Source organism: Vipera ursinii (genome assembly GCF_947247035.1).
Source record: "Vipera ursinii genome assembly, chromosome: 5".
In the NCBI taxonomy this organism is placed as follows: Eukaryota; Metazoa; Chordata; class Lepidosauria; order Squamata; family Viperidae; genus Vipera; species Vipera ursinii.
The window spans coordinates 62,653,209-62,677,831 of record NC_139518.1 but is presented as its reverse complement, the minus strand read 5'-3'; the positions used below and the strand labels follow the sequence as shown (position 1 = coordinate 62,677,831).

At 37.7% G+C, this 24,623-nt stretch overlaps 1 protein-coding gene across 1 annotated transcript in view; it reads left to right on the top strand.

The window, feature by feature from the left end:
• LOC310640792 ((E2-independent) E3 ubiquitin-conjugating enzyme FATS) overlaps positions 1–24,623 on the top strand; it is a gene marked incomplete at its 5' end in the record, with an annotated part of 188,339 nt that overhangs the window by 136,921 nt on the left and 26,795 nt on the right. Inside the window, one exon of the mRNA XM_083363309.1 lies at positions 18,502–18,789. Coding sequence (XP_083219435.1) covers positions 18,502–18,789 — 288 coding nt within the window. The remainder of the gene's footprint in view (positions 1–18,501; positions 18,790–24,623) is intronic.

Sequence of the window (24,623 nt, the reverse complement as noted above, 5' to 3'; positions counted from 1 at the left end):
TTGCCTTTTGTTTATGCTGCTTTTTGTCAATATCTAAAAGGAACTCTCTCTGTGTATAAACATACATATCTGAACTCTTAAAAGGATAGCAGCACAGGGACAAACAGAAGTCAGAAAGTAATAATGGAGACTATCCCCCCCAAAGAGAGAACAACTTTTGAGCTGCTATGGGAAAGTTCTTAATAGTTTAAGACAAAAACTGTACAGTACTAGAAATAGCTGCTGTGAAAAGAGTAGATATCTGTATAAATCAAATTTCAGTTTACCTTCAACTTACAAAATTGTTGGATTGTGTGAACAACATTCTGTTCTTGCAGTAGCCAGTCAAAAGGAAGCAGGGCATAAGTGTAGCAATATACTCCTACTTATTTGAATATACATATACCTGAATACATATAGGTAAAGGTAAAGGTTCCCCCGCACATGCGTGCTAGTCGTTTCCAACTCTAGGGGCTGGTGCTCATCTCCGTTTCAAAGCCGAAGAGGCAGCACTTGTCCGAGGACGTCTCTGTGGTCATGTGGCCGGCATGACTAGACACCAAAGGCGCACGGAACGCTTTTACCTTCCCACCAGAGTGGTCCCTATTTTTCTACTTGCATTTGTACGTGCTTTCGAACTGCTAGGTTGGCAGAAGCTGGGACGAGTAACAGGCGCTCACTCTGTTAAGTGGCACTCGGGATTCAACCCGCCAAACTGCCGACCTTCTGATCGACAAGCTCAGCGTCCTAACCCACTGAGCCACCGCGTCCCTCATTGAATACAAATACCCAAATACAAACCCAAATAAAAAATACCATGCAATTCTCTAACATGAGTTTGCTCTGGAGAGTCCCCAAACTATGTATGCTAATATACCATAAAGTTGAGCTAAGTGGAAATTCTTGACAGAATATCCCAGTTACTGGTACTTTGTGGGACTTCCCATTCTCCAGTGGGAAGTATTCTAGTTCAGGAGATGATGTGATGTGAATCTGGACTGCATGACTCATAACTTGGCAATATGGTTCTTATAGCCACAGCTGGGTTACTTCAAAAGTAGGGTCACCTGCCTAACAGCTCATTTATTATATGTTTAGATATTTCACATTAGCAGGATATTACTCTAATATGCTTTAGCTTTGAATCCATGTTTGTAACTTCCTTTTACTTAATGAAATTTGCTTATTTAGAACACTGATATACATCAAATCAAAAATAATAAAGTAGCAAAGATAACACTACAAGGTAAGAGATGTAAAAATATTCAATTAGTAAATTTAAAAAGTAAATTTTTCATGCCTGGATGAACAATAATTTTTTGATTTGGTGTCAAGAGGAAAACAAGATTGACAGCAAACTTATCCCATCTGAGGGGCATTTGAAATGTGTATTTGCCATGACATTGGGCAAAATAAAAGTTCTGTGTGTGGGTATTCAAACTGAAATAAATATGCCAGTTCCTACTTCATAATCAAAACTAGAACTTGCACACATAAACCAGCCCTAGTTCTCCACGTTGTTCTGGTTCTTTTCACAAGCATGGCCAGTAATCAAGGTCATGATGAGCCTGAGCTTGCAGATGTTTTGGGGATCCTTATATTGCTCCTCTCAGCACAGTTCCTGTGTACAAATGTCATTTATTACTTTTACAGCACATAAGATATAACACAGAAAACAGAAACATAGAAGCTGTTTGTCACTCACACATGCACACTTTACAGGAGGCTCAAACTGAATCTTATACATTTGAAAGGTTGACACTCTTTTCTGGAAGTCCTACAGGTCTTCATGTACAGAAGCTACCTGTGGCTTGGTAATTCTCCCTGTCACCACCGGTCTTCCATTGGTCACTTTATTTGTTATCCCTTTGTAATCCTGATATATGAGAGACAGAGTTTTCATAACTTGTGCTGCCTTTCTGCTGATTAAAATTCCAAAAAAAAGAAAAGAAAAGAAAAGAAGAAAAGAAAAGAGTAATTTCCATAGCATCACTTCCTGGCTAAAAGTATCTGGCCGTTTCTCCTTCTATTTCCCAAATCCTCCCTTTCACAGCTTGGGAGATAGATCAATATCAAAAGAGATAAATAAAATGAAATGTCATTAAAAAAAGAGAAGTGATGGAGATCAATTACATAGCTGTTCAAATGGTTAAAAAAGAAAATTTACAAAAGAAAATGTAATGATCTCCCAGATTTCAAGATGCCACTACTGGCCTATTACAAAACCATCCCAAAGTCATCATAAAAAAGACTCATAAAACAATTCCAAATTAATATTATACATCACAGAAGATCTGAAACACAAACTTTCCTCACATATGCACTGAGATATGTGATAGTGGCTATTTTTTCTTTTTTAAACCAGAACTATCGCCAAAATTGAACATTTTAACAACAGAATAATCAGAGAAGCCATCGAGATAGAAAAACGCTTCCACAGCATGAATAAACGAGATGATACCTCTCGCCTACCAGCCATTTGGAAACCCGCTTTGATTGACAGACGAGTCCCAACCACCAAGAATGATACCAGACCCAAACTCATGATAACATCACATGACATCACCACCACACAACCATTCAAAAAGCAAATCCGAACCCACAATGATACCTTTTTATCCTGGAATAGCAATTTTCTAAAACAAATATTTTCCAAATTTCCAGGACTTCTTTCTAACTTTTTGAGATTCCAGCTGTTTTTCAGAAAGTATTTCGGAAGACACTAAACCCTATTATTCCATTCTGTATTCAACCATTTCTATTGTTTTTTAAAAACAGGACTTCCCCCTTTTCCCCCTAAGTAAGGGAGAGATTAATTTGCCCTTATCCAAGTGACAGAGTGGGGTTTGGGAATGGCTGCAGGATCGAATTTTCTTGAGTTTACAGACTGTACATCCACAACTCCATACTTAAGACTTTTTAGATAAACAATGTTTGCATTTTATTTGAACTGTCTCATTTATCAGAACCATGACACATACTTTATCCATTTCAGCTAATCAAGACACATATAAAAACACACAGGCTGGCCTTTTGGTTTTTTGGTTCTTGATAGAGACCTGCAAATGTTTTTAGAACTAGGAGTGGTTTTAAATATCCAAACCTTGGCAACTTTAAGACTTGTGGACTTCAGCTCCCAGAACTCCCCAGCTAGCCATGTTGGCTGGGGAATTTTGGGACTTGAAGTTCTTGAGTCAAAGTTGCCCAGGTTGGACACCTCTGTTTAGGAACAAATACTGCCTCTCAGCTGAAGTTATCTGATAGGTTTGTTATGAGGACAGAGAATGGAAAGATTTTGGTTTCTGGATGTCTTCAGAACCATCCATGAAAAATGGATCAACTGTGTTAAAATAAAGCATTGTTTCAGCAAACCTCGGAAATAAAAAAGATGTTGAGACTCTAGAAAGAGTACAGAGAAAAGCAACAAAGATGATTAGGGGACTGGAGGCTAAAACATATAGGGAACAGTTGCTGGAATTGGGTGTGTGTAGTTTAACGAAGAGAAGGGTGAGGGGTGACATGATAGCAGTGTTCCAATATCTCAGGGACTGCCACAAAGAAGAGGGAGTCAAGCTATTCTCCAGAGCACCTGAAGGCAGGACAAGAAGCAATGGATGGAAACTAATCAAGGAGAGAAGCAACCTAGAACTAAGGAGAAACTTCCTGACAGTTAGAGCAATTAACCAGTGGAGCAACCTGCCTCCAGAAGCTGTGAATGCTGCAGCATTGGAAGTTTTTAAGAAGAGACTGGACAGCCATTTCTCTGAAATGGTATAGGGTTTCTTGCCTGAGCAAGGGATTGGACTAGATTATCTCCAAGGTCCCTTCTAACTATTATTATTATTATTATTATTATTATTATTATTATTATTATTATTATTACATTAGAAGGAGCAAAAGGCAAATATAAGTGCAATGTTCAAGATTTTTCAAATCAATGCCTTGGCCATATATGTGCAGCGTAACGTATTTGTGCAGCCATACATGTGCAACCTTCCTCTATTTGGGAATGAGCTACACCATGAGATATAACTGACTGAGTAGGCTTCTCTGCACAGGTACTTAACAAATGTCAGATAAAGGGCACACAGTACAATACCTTCAAAGAGATTCAACTAGTTCTTCTGAATAGATTGGACTTCAGTGTAGTAGGACTACAGTAAATGAAATAATGCATGTTATTATTACTCCCCATCTAATCTCCCCTTTCAAATCTAGGGTGCAAATAGAATTACATAGTTGCAGCTAACTTGTTTTTAATTAAGATCTGCCATAAATAAAAAGCTTATTAATATTAGCACCATCCGTACTGTGGCTGAATAGCATCTGGTTAACTGTTTCATTGTCTCTAGTTAGTTGCTACGTAAAGATATTGGGTGTATAATGGAGCCCATTGAATGGAAAGAGTGACAGAAATGTAAAACAAATTCTGGTGTTTATCAAGGGACAGAATTTGTAAATAGGTAATTTGAAACACGATGTTATAGAGACACCTTGAAACTTAAAATGATAGAAGTTGCAAAAAAAAGTATCTTGGAGATTACAATTTAAAAACAAGAATATCCATAAACAAAATATACAACCTGGAATACTGAGGTTCAAGATTTGAACAAGTCATTAAGATACTTTACTCTGCTTGTCCTCTTTGCACTAAAGATAAATGAAGACACCTAGCCATGTGACTTGCTGAGTATATTTGGTCTGTGGGAGGGTATTTTCATTTTTTTAAATTTTTACATTATCCCAAAGGTGTTGTTTTTTTCCCAAAAGACAACTGGACTTTGTTTTTCCTTGGCAATGTTTCGCTTCTCGTCCAAGAAGCTTCTTCAGTTCTGACTTGGAAACATTTCGCTTCTCATTCAAGAAGCTTCTTCAGTTCTAACTGAAGCTTCTTGGTTGAGAAGCAAAATGTCTCCAAGGAAAAACAAAGCCCCATTGCCTTTTGAAAAAGCACCTTTGGGACACCCATGCTGGCTGGATGATTGAGAATCTCCATAGACATTTTTTCCATTAATTTTGTTTAGTTCTCCAAATGTTACTTTCTAATGTTTCAGCCTTCTGTTATTAATTTGGCTACATTCACAATCAATATATAGGATTCTTAACATGGCAGGAAGATCACTTTACTGTGGTCTGCCATCAGTGCAATGCATAATATAAGGTTAGATTGTTCTGTTTCATGTTAATGTTTCTTATACATGGATATTAGTTTTTGTAAACATATTTTGATTTATTTTTTCCTGTCTAATAAAACAAAAGCAGTACACTTTTTTTTTCACTTGAGCAGGTAGCATGATTGCAGTTGTAATCTTAGTGATTGAAACATTTCTGATACAGAATTATTGTTTCAGCTCTAAAATCTAATGTATATTTTAATAATTTCTGACTTAATTCACAATAGCTTAGGATATTCAGTTCCAGAATCAATTAATTTAAATAACATTATACAAGTAGAGGGTTTTATTTTTCCAGATGTTTCAGCATGTATAATCAACCTGCATTTTTAAACAAAATATTACTTTAGGATCAGCACCAGTAGTGCTGGCCATGCTGGCCATGATGTTCAACTTCATTGCTGATTTAGGACAAAATGAAGCAATGCAGTAATATTCTTCACTTACTCTGTGGTTTTCTTTTGGACAGCTACATACATTGGGGAAGGAGAAAGGGGGCAAGGAAGAGCTAGACCTAAGATATAGAGAAAAAGGCCTATTGATGTATTTTATCTGAGAATTCTCCCTGAATCTCTGCAGAAACATGATAGTGCAGAAATACAAGGAAAGGTATTATGTGACCTATAGCTCTATACTGGAAGGTGTGAAAAGAGCTTATGGACATTGCAAGTTGAGTTGCAAGATAAGACAGCATATAAAGGGAGTGTTTGCAGTTAGTACCACAGTACAACATCTCCTCTTTATGCACAGTTTTATATGTGTTAATATTTAAAGTTGAGGATGGGGAACTTTGGGTATTTAGACTCATTAATGATTGGCTAAGCGTATGCTTTGTCCTTAACCAAGTATTTTCCTTCAAAAAAATTTAACAGAAACCTACTCAGACTACTCACCAGCTGCATGATACTGTTTGCTTTATAAAAGAGATTGCTTTTCCACAGCATGAACAAACAGCCATCTAGGGAAAGGCAACAAAGATGGTTCAAGGTATGGCTAGTTTATCTTGGTCAAAATGGGAAATAACACTTGAATGAAGAGTTAAACAGAAGGAATGTTAAGTTTAAGTTGGAAAACTGCAGCTTACTCTATCAATACATCAATACATCTATACAGTATATAGATAGTCTGTGTATATATTACTAATGGAAGCATCTTGCTTGCTTTCTTAGCTATTTGTTTTCTTGTTTTCCCCACTGCATTAGATTTTCATGTCTTTTTCCATTAGCTTTTAAGTCTTTTTTTCAACTAGGATAATAGCTAAACTCTATTTCCATCCAATTGCCATTCTAGCTGTTCTCTGTGGGTTGCATATATTTTCAGTTTGTTGTTTGGAAAGCTAGAAATACTATTCTAGATATCTTTAATGAGAGATACATGCCTGAATCTCCAAACAATACTCTGAAAATGTTCCCAGAATATGAAAAGTGGATTATCTCATCTTTTAAGTGCTTTTTTTTCTTGTTTTGTTCCTTGTCCAGTACTTGCATCTACACACTCCATAAGAAATAATTGACAGCTGTTTGTATTTTATTTTGGCCCATCTATGATTCCATGTACAAAAACATGAGGCAGCCTTTGGAAAGATTTACTTTTTCTTTTAATGCTAAAAGAAAATGTTTACCAAATGCAGTTCCAGAGATTATTTAATACTTTCATATATTTGCCAGCTAAGTGGTACCAAATGCCAAGGATCTGATTTTAGATTTTGTTTCCAACACATGCTTAAAATTGCTACAGCTGTGTCTTAAGTCCACATTACAACTGACTTTTTTTAAAGGTAATTCACCAGTCTTCCATTATGGCTCAGTGTTTAAACAATCAAGGTATATAAACACTGCTTTGTTGCTAGTCATGATTGCAAGTTCTGTATTTTTTCTACCAGAGATTATGCCTTGGAAATTTGAGAGGTTTCATTCCTTGGTTTAATAATTTGCCAGGGAGGGTAAGACATAAATCAAGTACCTGCTAGCAATCCTGTCTACATACAGGTAATCCTTGACATGCAACCATTCATTTAGTGACTGTTCAAAGTTATAACACCACTGAAAAAGGTGAGTTACAACCAGACCTCACACTAACAACCATTGCAGCAGCCCCATGTTCACATGATCAAAATTCATGTCCTTGGCAACCAGCATGTATTTGCGATGGTTGCAGCATTCCGGGATTTTGTGACGGCCATTTGTAACCTTCCCAGCTGACTTCTGACAAGCAAAGTTGAAGGGGGAAGCTGGATTTGTTTAATAATTGTATGATTCACATAACAACTGCGGTGATTTGCTTAACAAATGTGGCAAAAAGGTGGTAAAATTGGGTGTGACGCCCTTAACCACCTTGCTTAACAATGTAAATTCTGATCTCAGTTGTAGTCCTATCTTGAGAACTACCTGTATACTTTTAATATAGTGAAGTCTTCTCTTTTTGTTCATAGAAAAATGTACAGATGTGTTTACCATTAGGTCACTTTTTAAAAATACTGCTTCAATTTATTTTTTCGATTTGGATTTAAACATATTAAAGTCAGTCCCAATTTAACTGGTCAGCCAGATTTCTCTTATGTTTCTAATGCTGAGGAAATCTGGATTATCCATCTATTTGAATCTGGGTGTAACCTCCCATGATGTGCCAGAGAATCCTATCCTTGGACAGCATGCAGGGGACATCTTTGGGAGATCTTCCGCTGAATATAAATGTATCCTTAGAATATTGCTATCCATCATCATCAGAGCCAGAAATTTTGCAGTGTAAGACAAAAGAGACTCTCCCTGTTTCCAGAGTCAGTAACTGACCAGATTGATAAACGAAATGTTCTTCAGTACTGCAGAGTGGCAAATGTGCTTCATTTCAGAGGAGGGCAGCAGGTTAGCAAAGGGTGTGCAGAGCATGCTGTGTAGAAGCTACAGTTTTGTCCTGCAGCAAAGGATCAGCTCTGGTTCAGTTGCTGCTATTCCTCCCACACAACCTGACAGCTGAGGCAAACATCTCATTCTGCTTAGAAGCACGGCAGGCCCTGATCCTCACTCCTTTAAAACAATTACTTTGCTCAGGGCAGCATCAAGCCAGCCAGAATAGGGGGTTGACTATAGTGTTCAGATCTCATGGGGGAAAAAAAGAAAGCATAGTTTTGTTCTTCTCCCCTCTTATCTGTAAATTAGCTTTCCCCTGCTGTGCTGCATAGAGCTAAATTGGTTCCAACTTGCAATCTGAGCTTTTATAGCTTTATGGTGAGAAACTCAAGGAAAAAGGAAAGGATATCACCTCTCCTATCCTCTCTCTCTTAAAACATTGTAGAAAGCAGAAAGATTAAAAACACACCTACACTCAAATCCACCATGATACATGTTCTTTGTCTACTAACACTTCTGTCTCTAATGGGTTTCCCCAGGATTACTAATTTAAACTTTAGAAGAAGTACATCATTTTTTTTTTGTAATATTCACTGTGAAACATGCAGTGTATATGGTATAGCGCGGGATCCTGGATAAGATGCTTTTTAAACCAGAATATATCATAATCTGACCTATATACAATCATATTAAGAACTTATTACTCTGAAGGATCCTTGGTGGTCTCTGAGCTTGGTTATTTTCTTGCAGACATTTCATTACCCAATCTAAGAAACACCATCAGTGCTGGTCCCAGTGCTAGTTTGAGTAATGAAACATCTGCAAGAAAACAACCAAGTTCAGAGAGCACCAACGACCCCCCCATTTCAACCTTGAGCTACAAATATTCCCCTTTATTGGTACTTGTACTGTATATCTAAACTGTCCTTCATCCTTTTACCAGGAATATAAACTTAAAAACAAAACTTAATATAGTACAGTGGAATAAAAGTAACCACACAAGAAATAGAAAAATATATTACTGTACAGTACAGAAGTATTGGATTTTTATAATTCTCTAATTTACTGCTATCACAACTAGCAAATTGAAAGGATTTGGGGTAGTCTGTATCAACTGATATTAAAAATCCCCAAACTTAAACATGTCCACAGTGACCATTATATACCTGGTCTGAGACCAGAGTATATGCAGGGAGCCACTTGGTTATGTTAGAGATTTGGATTGGGGTTTCTTGGCTGTCTGTATTTTAACTTTTGTAATATTTGTAATAAGGAACAGGCTGAAGGCATGGGAAATGGATAGTCAGGCAAAGGTGAGAAGAGGATAAAGCCTCAAATTGACACACTGTAACTTAAATTGCTATATTTATGTAAGTGTGGTAAACTACCTGTGAATTTTGTTAAGCTAATAAATGCTCATTTAAGAGCATTTATCTCTAACCACTTGGTACATCTGTTCCATCACAGTTTCTATTCCAAAGTTCCTCAACAAGAGTTTGCAAATGGTACCTTCATTCTTGTCGGGTTTGCAGTACTAAGCACAAGACATAAAAATACTGGAGGTAACACAGGTGCTCTAGTAACAAAAATCCCTTTTCCAATGTTTTACTCAAAAGGGATAAATGAAAAACCCAAACAATCTGGGCTATGTCCCCTGCTGAATATTAGAAGAATTTTGCAGGAATCTTGTCACTTTTAATTCTACTTATTTATTTGGGTCTTAATGCCTTTAAAGGATGTGCTAGTGCAGCTAAAATTCAGGAATCATGAGAAAAGGTGAGGAAATCATTTTTTCCATTGAGGAAATGCCTGACTAACTTCCGCAGAGTTTATTTTTTTATTTTATTTATTTTAATCCCATTTATATCCCGCCCTTCTCCGAAGACTCAGGGCGGCTTACACTCTAAGCACAAATCAATGTGCTTAGCAATAGCCTTCATTCTATGTATATGCCTGCTTATTAGGGCTTTTGCCCCCCCCAAGCGGCATTATTACAAAGTCAGCTTATTGTCCCCAACAATCTGGGTCCTCATTTTACCAACCTCGGAAGGATGGAAGGCTGAGTTGACCTTGAGCCTGGTGGGACGCGAACCTGAACTAATTGCAGGCAGCTGGTGTTCCAGGGTTCACCAGCTAAGCCTGACCTCAGAGCAATTATTCCTGTACTACAACTAAGTTGGAAATAACCAACCAACCAAAGAAAAGCAACATTTGGCGGGTGTAAGGAATGAAGCAGATTTGGGAGTGGCACAAACACTTTGGGTGGAAATGTTCTCAGTAGAATGTAGGGAAGTACACAATACCAGATCATGACATTCTGGCACAGCACCATCTGTTCATCTCTCATTTCAAAGGAATTTTTTCCAATTTGGCAGTACATTATTGATTAGGTTATATTGTTGTTCCCATGACATTTTATGTCTGTTCATTGTTTTCTGTCCCTCCCTACGACATACCACCTTCGTCTATTGCCTGTTTATTTCTCAGAAAAAGCCACTCTACAATGACTCTGTGCATTGGTTCCCAAAATGCATTATCTTTTATAGTTCTGCAAACTATATGGATTGTGCAGTCTTAATTTTAGACTTCTCTTACATAGGGGACAGGAAAGCGAATGATTAGTTAGAATGAGGGTTCCAGCTGAGTGGGTCCAGAAAACATGAACCCATTTTGATTGTAGAAAGAGTCTGTAGTGAAACTATCAAAGTTTAATAGAAATCACAGCTGGAGAGAAATCTTCTTGCCAAATAGGATGCACTTCTTCATTTTTTGTCCTTGCAAAAAATTGTTTTATTTTAGCTTCACTGCTGTAATTAAGGGGCAGCTTACTCTAATTCCATTATTAAAATGGTCACTGAACCAGCTAGAGTCTCCTTGTAGCTCCCACTGGGAGCATATGAAAGAGACAACGTATAAAGTATTTTTAAGAAATTAGGAGAGGTGGGATAGGGAAAAGAGAAAATGTATGGAAGGGGAGAAACCAAGTCTCTATTACAGGAACTTTAATGTAACAATTTAAGAAATGCCTTCCTAGTGTCAACTGATCCTATAATCAGCTTGGTATTGCATATCATAATAAGCAGATCGAGATGTGTGATCTGCTTCTGTTTTCCAGCAGACTCCTGAGATTCGCTATTAGAAACAAGTGCAAATTAATCATTCTGGGAATAGATAATTAAAATTGTAGAGCAGAGCATATCTGAACATAAGCTCAGTCTAAGAATGTATTTTCAATTCCAGAACAGAGATCTGTTTATGCCTTTTCACATAAAAACGTATGCTTTTTTTAAACTTCCGGTGGCGTCGCGGCGCCGAAGACAGCCTTCCCGGGCTGCCCGCGGCTCAGCTGTTTGTTTTTTCGCCCGTAACAGCGCCGAACAGCTGTTCGGGCGAAATTGAAGCCCCCTCCTCGGGAGAAGAGGAGGGGGTGAGGCCCCAGGTAGGGGTAGAGCTCTCCGAGGCCGCCTGAGCTTGGAGCTTGGGCGGCTGAAGGATTGAACTCCCCCGTAGCCTGGGTTGCTCCCAGCTGGCCGGCGTGTCTGCTCTGAACTTTTTGGAGCAGAGCCAGGCGTCTGCGAACCATCCCTGCCTGAAGAAAGGACTATGATTTAAAGGAGCAGGCAGAGCGGTACAAGAGATAAAGGTGAAGAGGCTTATTTTAATATACTCTCTAACTACTTGAACTTTTTAAACTCTAAGTGAAAGTGCGTCATATTTGAGGATTAAAAGATGGCGGCGAAACCTCCCCCTAAAACTCTTCGGAGTGGTGGATCCTCGCCAGTGCAACAATCATCTTTACAGGCGTTGCACCCTTCTGAAGCGCTGACAGCGAAGGAGTTTCGGGATGCTGTGGATAAACTTTTGGACTCAATTAATCAATCAATGGCTGATAAATTTGCGCAGATGGAGGAGAAATTGGAGAAACTGGAGGAGAGAATGGAAGAGAGGATGGAACAGAAGCTCAGCGTGATGAAGGTAGACATTTTGTCTTCAGTGCATAAAGTGGCGGAATGTGTGGAAGAATTAGATGAAAAGATGGATGATTTGGATCAAAGGAATGCTATATTAGAAGTCAAAGTAAGAGAGAATGAAAATGTAAGAGATAAACTGGAGAAGGACTTAAGTTTAGCCCAATTTTACCAGATGCAGTTTGCTGTCAGAATCAGAGGTTTAAAAGAGGATACTAAAGAAGACTTGAAGCAGCTGATCTCTGAGGCTTTTGAAGAAGTATTAAACCTGCCAGCATCTGAAATAAGAGCAGCTATGGATAAAGTGTTTCGGGTGAATTCATGGATTGCCAGACAGAGGAAGTTGCCTAGAGATGTGGTGGTTTATTTTGCAAAAAGAGAGATCAGAGATCAAATTATACAAGCTGCCTATGATGTTAAAGTGGTGATTGCTGAACAAGAAGTTTTGGTTTTAAAAGAAATTCCTCCAAGGATTTTAAGGGGAAGGAAGGATTATACATTCCTCGTGCATGAGCTCAAGCAAAGAGATATAAGGTTCAGATGGGAGATTCCTCAGGGGCTGATGGTGATGCATGAAGGTAAAAGGTACCGGTTGATTACTGTGAAGCAAGCGCGTGATTTTTACAACAATGTCTTAAAAGCAACTCCATTAACGCTCCTGGAAGCTGGGAAAGGATCTGGAGAAGAAGAACAACAAGAGGAGGAAACGGAGGAAAGTGGAGCGGGAGGAGATCAAGTTACAACTTCTTTGGATGATCCTAGAGAGCAAAGAGTGACGCGTGCTGCTTTAAAACGAGCAAAGAAAATAATAGAACAAGATCAACAAAAGTCTTCAGTTTCTTCGCAACGTACATACAGTCAAGCTGTGGGAGGAGCACGGCCTAAAGAAGTTAGTCCTATCAAGGCTGTGGTCCATGGGCTTCTGGAGAATATTCATGGCAACTAAATTTTTAACTTGGAATGTTAATGGACTGAATTCACCGCAGAAGAGGAAGAAAGTTTTTCAATATTTAAAGCAATTTAAGATAGACGTTATATGTTTGCAAGAAACGCATATTAGAGTTTTGGATCAAAAGTATTTATTGAACGCGAGACTGGGTACGCATTTTGTTGCCTCTGCAGAGAATAAGAAAAATGGAGTAGTTGTTTATGTTAAAAGTGCTCTAACAGCAGATTTAATTGAAGCAGATAAGCATGGAAGATATGTTATGATTGAGCTGCTGTTAGAAGGTAAAAAGATGCTTCTAGTTGGACTATATGCACCTAACCAACAACAAGCTGATTTTTTTAGCTTACTTCATACAAAGCTTACCCAGTTGGATTATAAATCTTTTATTTTTATGGGAGATTGGAATGGTGTTCTGGATGTACACTTGGATAAAGCTGGAGCTTTTAAGCGTGTTCCAAGCCACGCCAGATTGCCTAAAACTTTTTTTGAATTGAAGGATGATTTGGAATTGCGAGATATCTGGCGTGAGAGGCACCTGCAGGAGAAGGATTATACTTTTTACTCTGACAGACACCAATCTTTCTCAAGGATTGATTTTATTTTGTTGACTAATGACTTCTTTTTGAGAACTAAAAAAGTGAAGATATGTGCAAGAACTATTTCAGACCACAGTCCAGTTTGGTTGGAGATTGATAAGGAGAAAAGAGATAGGCGCTCGTGGCGCCTAAATGAGAACTTGTTTAGAGATCAGAGAAATGTGGAAGAATGTAAACAGCGGATGAAGGATTTTTTCGAGATTAATATGAATAAGGGTACCTCGATGGATATGGTTTGGGATGCTAGTAAGGCCTATATGAGAGGGGTGTTGATATATATGAATAATAGACGTAGACGTGTAATGGAAACTAGAAGGAAAGAACTGGAGAATGAAATAAAGGAAAAAGAAAGGGTTTTGATTTTGAATCCAGGGGACGTGAAGATTAAAGAGGCTATTAGGCTGTTAAGAGGACAATTTGATAAATTAATGGCAGACCAAGTGGCAACCAATCTGCGGTTTGCTAGGCATAATACTTTTTGCAACGCTAATAAACCAGGCAGATGGTTAGCCTATAGACTGAGGAAGAAACAAAGGGCCTCTAACATAGACAAGATTGAATATAAAGGAAGGGTTGTGTTTCAACAGAATCTAATTAAGGATGCTTTTGTGGATTTTTATTCGAAATTATATACCAAAGAGGGAATTGAGGTAAAAGACATTGATAAATATTTGGAGAATGCTGATATTCCGGTCCTTACGCAAGCACAAAGAGAGGGGATTAACCAACTGATCACAGAAGAAGAAATCCTTACAGCAATTAAGGATTTGAAGGTTGATAAGGCGCCCGGTACGGATGGCTTGTCTGCGGCCTTTTATAAAAATTTACAATTTGAGATGATAAAACCGTTAAAGGAACTGTTCCAGACAATCCAGAGGGGGGGAAAGGTGCCACCGTCTTGGAGAACAGCTTTTATCTCATTGATTCCGAAGGAAGATCAGGATGCTACTCAAGTTAAAAATTACAGACCGATTTCGCTTTTAAATACAGATTATAAGATATTTGCTAAGGTTTTGGCTAATAGACTGATGAGGGTTCTGCAACAGGTGATTCATGGGGATCAAACGGGGTTTATTAGTGGTAGGCAAATGAAAAATAATGTTAGACATATAGTTGATGTGTTAGAGTTTTTGGAAAGACACAACCAGATCTCTGCAGCGCTAATCTTTTTAGATGCTGAAAAGGCTTTTGATCAATTGAATTGGCAATTTCTGTTGAGAATGTTAGATAAAATGGATTTTGGGGAAAATTTCTTGCAGCCGATTAGGGCATTATATCAAAAGCAAACTGCCCGAATCATAGTTAACAATAGCTTGACGGCAGTATGTAATATTGAGAAGGGTACAAGGCAAGGATGTCCGTTATCGCCCTTGCTATTTGTATTAACTTTAGAGATATTATTGAACAAGATTCGGAATTCGGAAAAAATTAAGGGGATACAAGTTGGAGATCAAGACTATAGATTGAGAGCATTTGCAGATGATCTGGTTGTTACAGTGACCCAGCCAGAGAATTCTGTTGTGGACCTGATAGAGATAATAACACAATATGGGAAGGTTTCTGGATTTAAAGTAAATATACAGAAAACTAAAATTTTGGCTAGAAACATGACAGTTTCACAGAAGGCCTTCTTGGAAGGATTAACTGGATTTGAGATTGTTAAAAGGGTTAAATATTTGGGGGTAATTTTGTCGCCCTCGAATACAAAGCTATATAAAAATAATTACGAAAAATTGTGGGGGAAAATTCAAAAAGAATTGGAGAGTTGGCAAAAATTGCAATTGACTTTGTTGGGACGGATTGCAGCAGTGAAAATGAATGTCCTGCCCAAATTTTTATTTTTATTTCAAATGATACCGATTCTTAAGAAAGATTCTAACTTGGAGGAATGGCAGCGTGGTATCAATAAATTTGTGTGGGCAGGGAAAAAGCCACGAGTTAAACTTAAGATTATGCAGGATATTCGTGAGAGAGGTGGCCTTAAATTGCCTAATTTTAAATTATATTATGAAGCTGCTGCATTAGTAGGAATAAGTGATTGGATTAATTTGACGCAATCGAGGTTATTAAATCTTGAGGGCCATGATTTGTTGTTTGGCTGGCATGCATATTTGTTGTATGATAAGAAGGTAGGTACCGTGTTTAGGACGCATATTCTAAGACAGGCATTGCTGAGAGTTTGGAAGAAGTATAGACATAAGCTAAGTTGTAAGATACCATTGTGGGCAATTCCAAAACACGCAATAGAAAATATACATGCTGGTTTCAAACACGATGAGACTACCTACAAGGAAATTTTAAGTTTAGAAAGGAATGTTTGGTGTTTGAAATCATATAGCTTCTTGCGAGAAGAGAAGGTTGTACAAACATGGTTTCAATATACTCAGCTACGGGCCAGGTGGAAAGAAGACCAGAAAATTGGATTTGCAACGATTGATGAAAATTTGATAAAGCAAATTAGAAATCAGGGACCTGCACACATTAAACGGATATATCTTGCATTGATTGAGATTGATTCAGAAACAGAGCTTGTTAAGGATTGTATGATAAAATGGGCCCAAAATATCCAGGAAGTTATTACTATGGACATGTGGGAGAAGATTTGGGTGAGGAATGTGAAATTTACTCAAGCTCAAAATTTAAGAGAGAATTTTTATAAGATGTTTTATAGATGGCATTTAGATCCTAAAAAACTTGCAAGTATGTACCCGAATTATCAGCCTAAGTGTTGGAGGTGCGGGGCTGAAGATGCAACATATTTTCACATATGGTGGACATGTAAAAAGGTTAAGGCCTTTTGGATTAAAATCTGGTGGAATATACAGAAGATTTTTAAAAGGAGGATAAAGTTTTGTCCGCAATTTTTTTTGTTGGGAATAATTGTTGATGCTACAGTGGTGGACTCTAAGTTGATGCTGAATTTAATTACGGCAGCAAGACTTTTGATAGGACAATATTGGAAGAAAGAGGAGCTGCCGACCATAGAAGAATGGACTTTAAAGGTTTCCGACCTGGCAGAGATGGCGAAGATATCGGCTTATTTGAAAGATCACTCGCAAGAACGTTATATTATGGAATGGAGAAAGTGGATTGAGTTTATCCAGAATAAGTATAGGGTTAAGAAGTTTTATCTAGCATTTGAATAAGTCTTCTTTCGTGTTTTTTCTTTTCTTTTCCAATTTTCTTTTTTATATATATTTAATAATGTTAAGTTTTGTTTGTTCTTATACAAGTTAGAGGGTGATGGATTTTAGAATTTATGGTTGTTAGTATATGGTTGCTTATGATTGTTTTTATATATATATACCTTGTATTTAGCTCTGGGAAGTCCGGGGGGGGAGGAGGGTGGGGGGGAGGTACGGGGAGGGAAGAGGGAGGGGGGAAGGGGGGAGGCAAGGGAGGGAAGAGGGAGGGGGGAGCTGGGGAGGGGAGGGTCGGGGGGGATGGGGGTTTTTAATGGAAAATTGTATTGTAAAACTTTTCAATAAAAAAAAAAAACGTATGCTTTTTTTCTCGACCACTTTCATTTTTGCAGTTTGATTATTATGTTATTGGTATGAGAGAAAACTAATTTTTATATCAGTGGATCCAAATTTATTTTCTACCCATTCATCATAGTTAATAATAGCAAATGTTATTTGAGCTCCAATCTTTATGAAACCAAATTAGCACCATTAGCACTAAAGTTGTTGGAAAGTTATTCTTTAATTTATCATATTTTTACTATCAAATTAGGGAGGAGTGATGATTTTCTCTCATACAATATATCAAAATAACTTGGCATGCAAAATGCCTTTGGGTTGCCTTGGTTGATAGGAAAGGCACCATGTTGATGGATTTTTAGGTCTTTTAGGTTAGCAATTCGGCACATCCAAACAGCATAATCAAATAATTCCTTAATTCCTATACCCATTCAAAGATACACAAGAATAAGCATTCATAAGTGCTAACATAAGTTGAGAGCAGGGCAGTTAAATCTGATTATTCCAATTTACTTAGAAAAGTACAGGTGAACTTTTAAGTTTATTATAGAAAAGGGAAGTCACAAGCCATATAATTTTGGGTGACTGATATTTCTTCTTAAGGAATAGCATAAATGTTGGTTGAATAGGGTTTTTCTTTTAAAAAAACCCCTCAAACTTAAGCATATGACTTTGGCAAGTTTTAATTAAATTACATGCCACCGATGTCACCTTTAGCTCTTTGTGTTTCTAAAAAGCCAGTTCTGGGCTTGGTTGGGAAATATGACTGGAAAAATACATCTTTTTTTTTACAAGAAGGCTAGCTGCTTTGTTCTGGGTAAACCCTACAAAAGAGTCTCAGTTCCAAGGATCTAGGTTTATTTACCCATTTTATATTGGAATCTGAGTAATCAGTCATTTGGGCTAATAGCCATTTATTAATTTGTTTTTTGTTCTGGATCAGATTACATCATTCACTAATCTTATCGCATTTCTACTCCAAGAAGCTTAACAGAAAGCTACATAAATTGCAATAAATTTCTGCCCTCCAAATAGAGAAAGCCTATCTGTAGTTGAATGCCTGAGTCAAACAGTGAGCCACTGCAATATGTTTATGAAATAAATTACACCAATAATGTATTTTTTATGAAGCGTACCTTAATTCTTGACAATTATTTCCCCAGTGGCTTTCTTAAAGTTGTAGCATGTACAATCTTGTACTGTGGAAATGGAAATGAAATGTCGGTGTTACTTAGGAAGGCATTAATTTGTAATCACAGGTAGTCTTGTTAGAAAAGAAAAATAACATGATTAAAAGCAGTTTAGGGAGCAAGCAAGTGAAGAGGCTAATGATTGTGCACAGTTTTTTAGTCATGGTGAAACAGCACTACTTCTTTGAAATGTAAAAGTATATTAATGAATTAGATCCTTCAATTAAAAAATTGCTGTTTTGTAAGTGACACAAGGAGTGTGAAATAGTATATCACGCATGGTTTGCAATTGGTTTCCCTTTTTTAATTTTTAATAGATGCACATGGATTCTCAGGAAGCCACAGAAAGGAAAGCAAGAGAGACAAATACCATGAACTTGCTTCTGCTTCCTTTCTGGGACAATCATCTAAAGAAGAATTAATAATAGATGGTAGGATTTCTTTGAAAGACAAACATCTACCCAAAGGTACATCAGAGTCCAAAGACAGAAAAGCTCAAGCTTTCCAGAACCAAAAGTTTTCTGATCATGCACAACACACCAAGATATTATCAAAATCATTATTGGATGAAAATTATTGTAACGGGAAAGTTCTGTGCTCCAAAGGTAAGCATAGCTTCAGTTATAAGCTATAAGTATAATTTTACATTATAGTTACCGTAAATACTGTAGCACAGTGTTGTACTAGGAGGTATGTCTGCAACTGTCTGCTTTGAATAGTTTGTACTGGAATGCAATGAATTCCCATGCATTTATATAAAGCCAGGAGGTTGTCCATAGTCTTTAGCAGAAGTCCCCAAAGTCTTCAGTTCTTCGATCCCTTCATAAAGTTTCAGTTTGTTTTTCAACTCACAAACATTTATTATATGAAAATAATTTAATAAATGCTACTTTAAGTAATAGTAGTAATACTAATACTACTAGTAGTAATATGTCAAGACTATAGAAAGAGTACAGAGAAGAGCAGCAAAGATGATTAGGGGACTGGAGGCTAAAACATATGAAGAATGGCTGCAGGAATTGGGTATATCTAGTTTAATGAAAATAAGGTCTAGGGGTGACATAATAATACTGTTCCAATATCTAAGGGGCTAACAGAAAGAAGAGGGAGTCAAACTATTCTGCAAAGCATCTGAAGGTAGGACAAGAAACAATGGATAGAAATTAATCAAAGAGAGAAACAACCTAGAACTAAGAAAAAATTTCTTGACATTCAGTGGAATGACTTGCCTCCAGAAATTGTGGGTGTTCCAACACTGGAGGTTTTTAAGATGAGATTGGACAATCATTTGTCTTAAATGATATAGGGTTTCCTGCTTGAGCAGGGGATTGGACTAGAAGACCTCCAAGGTCCCTTCCAATTCTGTTATTCTGTTAACCCCCCACTGAGCCACTACCTTGACATGGTTGTGAGAGGTTCAGCCATACTGGAGAGGTCTCATCAGAGGAACCATACAAAGAATGTCTGTCTTATAAACAATATGGTGAAAGAAAATTTACAGTAACCCATACTGGATCAGCCATTGTATAAGTCAACAAGGACTATGCTAGATGTTGGATTCCGTGGACATCTGGTGACAAATGGTCTACAGCAGGAGTGTAAAACTGCTGGCCCATGGGCCAGTTGCATCATACAGAGGCCATGCCCATTCCAGCTCCCGCAATGCAAAAAAAGTCGCAATACGTCATGACATGTCACATGACGTGGCGAGTTTGACACCCGTGGTCTACAATACTCAGGAGTATTGGCTGAGCAACCAGGGCCAGCAGCTGTAACACTATTGAAACAAAATTGTCTATCCTTTGCAAATACATAAATATACAAAGATTGAAAACAAAGAAATAATCATCTGTTATCACAGCTGTTATCACAAACCAAATATAACAAGAAGAAGATATCTTAAAGAATGTACCAATTCTGGATAGAACAATATCCAGAATCAGAAATAACAGAACAAGGCTAGCAGATTAACATCAATTTATACAAAATAAAGTATTAACTGAAACAGAATGGGAAGAACTGCAAAAGTTTATCCAGGATGAAGAAAAATCCTTGCCAGCAGTAACTCAGACTGTAGAGGCAAAGGGGGAGTTGGCAGTAGAGGAGATCAGCACATTACCAAACTAGGCACCCTGTCCTCTGCTTTCTCCTCAGAAAAAATAAAGCCCTCTAAAAAAAGAGATTTGAAACAAAGAATAATTGAACATCTAGAACAGAGTTCCCCAACCTTTTCAGCTTTGTGGACCAGTGGGGGGGAGGGGGAAGGTTCCATGTGAGTGGTGGGCAAGCGCAAGCATGTGCACGCAGCTCCATTTATGTGAGCGACAGGCACACACACCTGCTACTTGCCCAAATGGAGCACACTCACACTTGCCCACTACTCATAGAACTGAGGATGCACCTACACACTCACCCACCACTTCAGGTGGCCTAGTTCTGAACAATTCATAGACCAGTAGTGGGCTATGGCCTGGGGATTGGGTACCCCTGATCTACAAAAGCACAGAAAGAGGTTGCCAGCATTGAAGCTTGTTCCAAAGAAACAGCTAGCACAAGTATTAAATAATGCCAATACCATAATATCAAATATAAGCACCAGCTCACTGCAAGAAACAATCCAGGCAATGTATAGCACAGCTGCTGTTATAATGGAATATCTTGGATACAAAATCAAAAATCAAGAAGAGCCACATAGTGCACCACAAACATGGAAGATCAGGTATCTAGTTGAAAATAACCTCTTTCCACCTGAGCAGAATGGAAATTGTCCAAAGAGCAGAGAAACAAAATATCAGTTCTTAATTGATAAGATGATTTTAGAATATTGCAAGCGGAATGCAATCAACTTAAATGTAGCTTGGACTGATTACAGCAAAGCATTTGACTCCCTGCAATATGACTGGATAGTCAAGTGCCTAAGTAACAGGAGTCAGTAGAAATAACAAAAGCTTTGCTATTACTATAGCCAAAATATTGCAATTGAGTTTGGATTGAACAAATATGCCAATCTTACCATCAACCATGGAAACAAAGAAACCTGGAATCAAGATACCTTATGCAAATAATATCAAGAGCCTGGATGAAGAAAATCATTACAAATATCTGGCCATCCTTCAAGCTGACAACATCAAAGACACTGAAGTTAGGAAGATTAGTAGTGAATATATCATGAGAGTGAAGAATATATTGAAGTCCAAACTCAGTGGAGGAAATACTGTCAAGCAATTATCCCCTGGACAATTCCAGTCATTAGATACATAGCTGTAGTTGTGTACTGGACTCAAGCAGAACTAAATGCCCTGGATAAGAAGACCAGAAAAAACAATTACAAAGAAACATGTTTTTCATCCCCATAGCAGTATTGGCAGACTCTACTTACCAAGGAAAATAGATGGGCATGGAATGCTACAAGTACACCAGATGGTTGAAGGAGAAATAAAGATATTGGAAGAGTATCTGAAGTGAAGAAGCTGCATTAAAGCTAGTATACCATGAAGACTGACTGACTACTGGAGAGACCAAACTGGCCTAGAAGAAAGGTCAGGCAAAGAACAGAAAATAGATATAGCAAGCAAAGCATTACATGGCCAGTACATTAAAAAATAGTAGCAGGCAAAGCAAATAATAAGGGCTGGCAATAGGTAAGAGCATGAAAGTTTAAGAAAAGAGAATGAGAGCTATTTCTGCCTGTGCAAAACTAAGCCTCAAGAACAAAAGCATACACAGAATGCATTCCAGAATTGTGAAGTCAGCAACAGACAGTAAATGCAGCCTCTGCAAAGAAGCTGAAGAAAATGGTTGACCATCTAGTTGGCTGCTGCAAGAAGACTAAACAGACTGACTACAAACAGCAGCATGACAAAAAAGCAACAATGGTGCATTGGAAGAACTGGAAGAAATACCATTTGCCTGCCAGCAATAATTAGTGGGACCACAAAATAATCCAAGCAATAACCAATAAAGTATTTGGTACTGTTCCAAAAAAAAAGGTGCAGAAAACATAGTTTGCTTATTTGCTGGTCTGAAAAAGTTTCCAGCATGCACAAAATAACTTCTTTGCTGAAGCTGAATCTTTGAAACGATGTGCTAGGTTTATTGTCAGTGTGGCAAGAAAGGGGCACCAAGGATGCTTTATTTCTTATTCTAATTAAATTTTTAGTGAGAGGTTCATACAGCATTTTGTAAATGGCTATTTGAATTTCAGATACAACACTATCTCTGAATTAATAAATTAAGCAAGAAAATGGTGATCATAAAAGAACAGATAATCAAGATAATAAATAATGAAAACAATTTGAAAATCTGACTAGATTAATTTATAATGAATTGGTATCATGTTTTAATATTTATTTTATTAGTTTCTCATCTATTAGTAATAGCACGTTAGGGGGTATAATTGCCAGAGAGAGAATAATCCAGAATATAAATCATCATTATATCCATCATAAGTGAAGCAACTCAAGTTAGATTGAAACATTCCAGTGGTGGGATTCAGCCAGTTCGCACCAGTTCGGCAGAACCCGTAGCTAATTTTTTGTTGCCCAGACCCAGAATGGACTTCTGGAAACGGCATCCACCCAGAGAACTGGTTGTTCACATAGTTGAATCCCACCACTGAAACATTCCATATATGATGTTAAGAGTAGAAATGTGTAGTTGGTCTAGAAGTATGCCATGAACTCTGTTGAATTCGTTGAGGACTTTGGGAATGCTCCACCCCACTGACTAGCTTGCTGACTTTATAATAAATGAACATCAGCATCAAATGCAGGTTGTTAACAGGTCTTTTCCGCTTCAAAAGTCACTCAAAACTTTGCATCTGACAGTTTGCTGATGAAAGTTGCACACAACATGGCACTTGCTTTTAAGAGGAGCTTTAGTGGAACTTAAAAGCTGGATAAAATGCTGTATGTTAAAGGATTAAAGTAAAATTATTTGCATCAAAATAAGTTGTTGCAATTTTCATTAGCTGTTACCTGTATTAGAGGTTGCATATAAAGCCTTTAAGTTATAAGACTTTGCAAACATAAATCATTATAACAATTTACAGTTCAAAACAAACAAGAAGTGCCAGTCTAGGATATTGCCTAACTAATGTGAAATGGTTAGTAAAATAAATAGGACTTTTAGCAATTCTCACATTTTTTTCATTAGAAATGATTAAAAGTAGCTGCCAAGGGTATGAACTGCAAGCTGAACTTTCTGATTCAGATCTCTTCCTACAAGAATTTTATGAGGGGACCCAGCATTGTTACTTCTTGGTTCTTTGGTTGGTTAGACTAGAGTATTTCAGCCACAAGGTGTCCCAGAATAGAAGGACACAAGAATCTAAAATTAGCCCTGTTGGATTAAGTCCCATCATCATAGTTAGGAAGACTCAGCAGTGGATCCGACCAAGAGATAGAAGCACACGCCTCCCCCAGCAATTTATAACCTGAATTTTGAAAGTTAATTATTTCCTATATGAAGAAGTGCTTTCTTTCCTGCCTTGTATCTCCTTCCAAAGAGGTTCACTGGATAATGACCAGTCTGAATGTTCTGAAGAGCAGTGGAGAACTCATCACTGTCTCCATTCATACATGGTTTTATATATCCTGATAATGTACCACACTCCCACTGGACATCTTTCTTTCAGACTAGATAGTACCATAGAAAAGGCACTTAATGTGTCTTGTTGTTTTTTAATCTGCAGACCCGAACTGTATGCAGCAATCCATATATGAACATATCATAAGGACATTACAAGTGTTGACATTTTTATTTTCAGTCGCTTTCCTAATGATCCATACCACGCAGTTAGCCTCTTTCACAGCTGCTGCATATAGAATTGGCATCTCCTGGGTGCTCGTCACCATAACACACCGTTTTTTTTCCTGGTTAGTTTCAGGCATCTCGGAAGTTAGAGGCTTTTTGCCCTAATCTATTTCACTTTAGACCTACTTGAACAGAACTGCATCTGCCATCAGGATGACTGTTCATCCCATTTAAAGAGGTCTTTCTACAGCTATTCTGGAGAGGCTTAGAGATCAATAAAGTAACATGATAGCATCTGTCTTTAGACTTGCTATTTAAAAGATGCAATATGCAGCATACAAAAAGGGTCTTGGGGAGGAAGAAAACAATAAAAAAGACAAATGGAAACTACACTTCTTATAATGGCTTGATGTCAATAGGCCTGAGTGAATGCTTTGAGGGGTGACTAGTAGAGTCTGGCCTCAGCAAGCAGATGGAAAATGACTTCTTCTATTGTCTCTCCTTTGTGGGCTCAGATATAACCTGAAAGGATTTTGAAATATACATTATATAGATTCTGTCTCTTCATTTTCTCCTGGCGTATAATTAGTTAAATACAATAAGCCTGGTGTACACCCAGATTTAGTGGATCTCCAGCTGAAGGAAAACTTTAGTAATACTCGTGCTTATTTATGAAACTTTGCAT